Below are 5,000 nucleotides of genomic sequence, written 5' to 3'. Positions count from 1 at the left end.
ATGGGTAGGTTTAGGGGCAGGGTGTGTGTGTGTGTGTGATGGGTAGGTTTAGGGGCAGTGTGTGTGTGTGTGTGTGTGATGGGTAGGTTTAGGGGCAGGGTGTGTGTGTGTGTGTGTGTGTGTGTGTGTGTGTGTGTGTGTGTGTGTGTGTGATGGGTAGGTTTAGGGGCAGGGTGTGTGTGTGTGTGTGTGTGATGGGTAGGTTTAGGGGCAGGGTGTGTGTGTGTGTGTGTGTGATGGGTAGGCTTAGGGGCAGGGTGTGTGTGTGTGTGTGTGTGTGTGTGTGATGGGTAGGCTTAGGGGCAGGGTGTGTGTGTGTGTGTGTGTGATGGGTAGGCTTAGGGGCAGTGTGTGTGTGTGTGTGTGTGTGTGTGTGTGTGTGTGTGTGTGTGGTTCAGCGCACCATGATGGTGGAGAGGCCGGAGACGCCCAGTAAGCAGCCCATGCCGGTGTTGAAGCTGTCGCTCAGCATGAAGGGAATCATTCCGGCCACAGACGCCGCCATCAGACCCGCATTCAACACGTGACGGCCCGGCAACATCAGAGGAGACGAGTCCAACACACCTGAACACACACACACACACACACACAGACAGACACCCATACACACACACACACACAGACACACGCCCACACACAGAGACAGAAACACACACAAACACACACACACAGACACATACACACACACACGCACACACACAAACACACACACAGACAGAAACAAACACACAGACACACGCACACACATACGCACACACACATAAAAACACATGCACACACAAACAAACACAAGCTTTACAGGGTTAAACAGAGACACACAGCGTCTTCTCGTTTAGTTGGAAAGAATGGCTTAAATTCAGCAAACCCACCCTGTAGTTTCCCGTAGGCCACCAGAGAGCCGCTGAAGGTCACTCCGCCGATGTATGTGCCGAGATAGGCCACGATCTTCAGCATGCCGGCCGCCGGATGGGCCTCCAGGTGCGGCTGCTCGATCATGAACTCGGCCACACAGGTGAGGACCGCAGCCAAACCCACCAGACTGTGGAACGCCGCCACCAGCTGAGGCAGATCGGAGATCTCGATGCGCTTGGCGATGGTCAGACCTGATGATACACACACACACACACGGAGACACACACACACACACACACACACACACACACACACACACACACACAGACACACATACACACAGAAACAGACACACAGACACACAGACACACACACACACACACACACACACACACACACACACAGAGACACACACAGACAGACACACACACACACACACACACAGACAGACAGATAGACACAGACAGATAGACAGACACACACACAGACAGACAGACAGACACACACAAACAGGCACAGGCACACACACACACACACACACACACACAACAAGAACTGTGAACTGTGAAGTGTGTTCTATGACGAAGATTGTTTCAGTCACTTTCAGTGTGTATTTTTAATAATGTTAATATTAATTTTAATATTAGTTTAGTTTAGTTGCGAGTGCAGTGCGCTTGCAGAGAGACTCCGCCCACACGCTTTTCTGATTGGCTGTGATCGTGGATTGATTTGGTTGAGTCTCGTAGTCTCACACGTCTGGTATGGACACACACATTGCTTGTCGCTGGAATCTTACACGGTGTTAGTCTGGGAATCAAAACTCAACTGCAGCGCTGAGGCAGGAGTGAGCGGCTCTTACCCAGAGTTCCCCCGGTGGCCATGGCGAGGGACATTTGGGACAGCAGTTCCGGAGAAGGTTTCAGAGCCCCGAGTGTGGCTGCGATTCCTCCAGCCACCCCGATCATGCCCAGCGCGTTCCCCAAACGACTGGTGCGCTGAGCGGAGAGACCAGCGAGAGCTCCGACACAACACATACCTGAGCCCAGGTACATCATCTACACACACACACACACAAACATTATAAAGTCATGTGACTCTCACAGACGTCACCGTCACACTAAAGCCTGAAATTTTTTCGGGAGTCCCGTGGGATGGGAAACAAAATCACTATTAAAGGGTTAGTTCAGCCAGTAATGTAAATTATGTGATTAATTCCTCCTGTGGTTGGCCAGCCGTCAGACCTTGCGGGAGTGGAGTGGGATGGGATTTTTTGTGGGATTGGGATGGGATGGGATTTTTTGCGGGCGTGGAATGGGATGGGATTTTTTGTGGGATTGGGATGGGATGGGATTTTTTGCGGGAGTGGAATGGGATAGGACTTTTTGTGGGATTGGGATGGGATTTTTTTTGTGGGATTGGAATGGGATGGGATTTTTTTGTGGGATTGGGATGGGACAGGATTTTTTGTGGGATTGGGATGGGTCGGGATTTTTTTGCGGGAGTGGGATGGGACGGGATTTTTTTGTGGGAGTGGGATGGGACAGGATTTTTTTGTGGGAGTGGAATGGGATGGGATTTTTTGTGGGATTGGGATGGGATGGGATTTTTTGCGGGCGTGGAATGGGATGGGATTTTTTGTGGGATTGGGATGGGACGGGATTTTTTGCGGGAGTGGAATGGGATTTTTTTGTGGGATTGGGATGGGACGGGATTTTTTTTGGGATTGGGATGGGACGGGATTTTTTTGCGGGAGTGGGATGGGACGGGATTTTTTTGTGGGAGTGGGATGGGACAGGATTTTTTGTGGGAGTAGGATGGGATGGGACTTTTTGTGGGAGTGGGATGGGACGGGACTTTTTGTGGGAGTGGGACGGGACGGGACTTTTTGTGGGAGTGGGACGGGACGGGACTTTTTGTGGGAGTGGGTTGAGATTTTTAGTGGGAGTGGGATGGGACGGGATTTTTTGTGGGAGTGGGATGGGATGGGATTTTTTTGTGGGAGTGGGATGGGACTTTTTGTGGGAGTGGGACGGGACGGGACTTTTTGTGGGAGTGGGATGGGACAGGATTTTTTGTGGGAGTGGGATGGGATGGGATTTTTTTGTGGGAGTGGGACAGGATGTTTTGTGGGTTGGGGATGGGATTTTTTGTGGGAGTGGGATGCGACGGGATTTTTTGTGGGAGTGGAATGGGACGTTTTTTTTTGTGGGAGTGGGAGGGGACAGGATTTTTTGTGGGATTGGGACAGGATTTTTTGTGGGATGTGGACAGGATTTTTTCCGGTAGTGGAATGGGACAGGATTTTTGTGAGATTGGGATGGGATTTTTTTGTGGGAGTGGGATAGGACTTTTTGTGGGAGTGGGATGGGACGGGATTTTTTTGTGGGAGTGGGATGGGACGGGACTTTTTGTGGGAGTGGGATGAGACGGGACTTTTTGTGGGAGTGGGATGGGACGGGACTTTTTGTGGGAGTGGGATGGGACGGATTTTTTTGTGGGAGTGGGATGGGATGGGACTTTTTGTGGGAGTGGGATGGGACTTTTTGTGGGAGTGGGATGGGACGGGACTTTTTGTGGGAGTGGGAATGGACGGGATTTTTGTAAGATTGGGATTTTTTAAGATTGGGTTGGGATTTTTTGTGGGATTGGGACGGGATTTTTTGTGGGGTTGGAATAGGACGAGATTTTTTTGGTGGGATTGGGATGGGACAGGATTTTTTGTGGGATTGGGATGGGATTTTTTTGTAGGAGTGGGATGGGATTTTTTTGTGGGGTGGGACAGGATTTTTTTGTGGAAGTGTGATGGGATGGAATTTTTGTGGGAGTAGGATGGGATTTTTTGTGGGATTGGGATGGGATTTTTTTGTGGGAGTGGGATGGGACAGGATTTTTTTGTGGGAGTGGGACAGGATTTTTTGTGGGTTTGGGATGGGATTTTTTGTGGGAGTGGGATGGGACGGGATTTTTTGTGGGATTTGGACAGGATTTTTTGTGGGAGTGGAATGGGACGTTTTTTTTTGTGGGAGTGGGAGGGGACGGGATTTTTTGTGGGATTGGGACAGGATTTTTTGTGGGATGTGGACAGGATTTTTTCTGGTAGTGGAATGGGACAGGATTTTTGTGAGATTGGGATGGGATTTTTTGTGGGATTGTGATGGGACAGGATTTTTTGTGGGAGTGGGAGGGGACGGGATTTTTTGTGGGATTGGGAAGGGATTTTTTGTGGGATGTGGACAGGATTTTTTGTGGGAGTGGAATGGGACGGGATTTATTTGTGGGATTGGGATGGGACGGGATTTTTTGTGGGATTGGGAGTGGACACGTGCAGCACCTGCTCAATGCTGTATCCGCCGGCCACAGACGCCCCGTATCCGCCCACAAACGCCAGCCCGGGCAGCGAGTAGAGATAGTTGTGCTCCGGAGGGTCTGTCGGCCTCTTGAACATATCCAGCATCCTCTGGGTGATCAGGAAACCACCTGAAGATCACATGATGATGTACAGCAGTATATGAAGGGTGTGTGTCTGTGTGTGTGTGTGTGTGTGTGTTATAGAGTTGTGCTGTAGTTTATGGTCTGTCGCTGCTCTGACCTGCGATGTTGATGGAGGACACAAACGCAGCGAGGAGAGCCAGAGATTCAGGAACAGATGAGGGAGACAAACCTCCACCCATTAGCACCAGCCCACCCACCGCTGTCAGACCTGCACACACACACATCAGTACACACACACAAACATCAGTACAGACACAAACACACACACACCTCACCTGAGATGGCGTTGGTCACTGACATGAGTGGCGAGTGCAGGGCCGGAGTCACACCCCACACTGTGTGATATCCCACAATCCCTGCAAGGCCAAAGGTCGTCACCATCTGAGTGAAGGCAGCATTAGGAGACGCGATTCCCAGAGCCAACACGGTCGAGAGACCTTGACACACACAGAGAGAGAGAGAGAGAGAGAGAGAGAGAGAGAGAGAGAGAGAGAGAGAGAGAGTTTTGATCATGCAGTCCTTATTCACGAGTTCATACATTATTTTATCTGTTCATTTATTTATTCGATTGTTCATTTATTCACTATATTTATTAGTTTGTTTGATCATTCATTCATTCATTCTTTCATTTGTTTGTTCGTACATTCATTCGTTCA

The 5,000-nt window shown here is 50.0% G+C and overlaps 1 protein-coding gene across 1 annotated transcript in view; it reads right to left on the bottom strand.

Annotated features, from left to right (window-relative positions):
• Nucleotides 1–5,000, bottom strand: part of LOC137043085 (NAD(P) transhydrogenase, mitochondrial-like) — a 37,904-nt gene that overhangs the window by 13,447 nt on the left and 19,457 nt on the right. Inside the window, exons 10-15 of the mRNA XM_067419180.1 lie at nucleotides 4,620–4,781; nucleotides 4,442–4,552; nucleotides 4,184–4,329; nucleotides 1,712–1,907; nucleotides 870–1,103; nucleotides 404–564 (exon numbers count right to left, since the gene is read on the bottom strand). Coding sequence (XP_067275281.1) covers nucleotides 404–564; nucleotides 870–1,103; nucleotides 1,712–1,907; nucleotides 4,184–4,329; nucleotides 4,442–4,552; nucleotides 4,620–4,781 — 1,010 coding nt within the window. The remainder of the gene's footprint in view (nucleotides 1–403; nucleotides 565–869; nucleotides 1,104–1,711; nucleotides 1,908–4,183; nucleotides 4,330–4,441; nucleotides 4,553–4,619; nucleotides 4,782–5,000) is intronic.

Source organism: Pseudorasbora parva, chromosome 16 (genome assembly GCF_024679245.1).
Source record: "Pseudorasbora parva isolate DD20220531a chromosome 16, ASM2467924v1, whole genome shotgun sequence".
Taxonomy (NCBI): Eukaryota; Metazoa; Chordata; class Actinopteri; order Cypriniformes; family Gobionidae; genus Pseudorasbora; species Pseudorasbora parva.
Note: the sequence above shows the minus strand (reverse complement) of the source record. Positions and strands in the feature narration are given on the sequence as shown.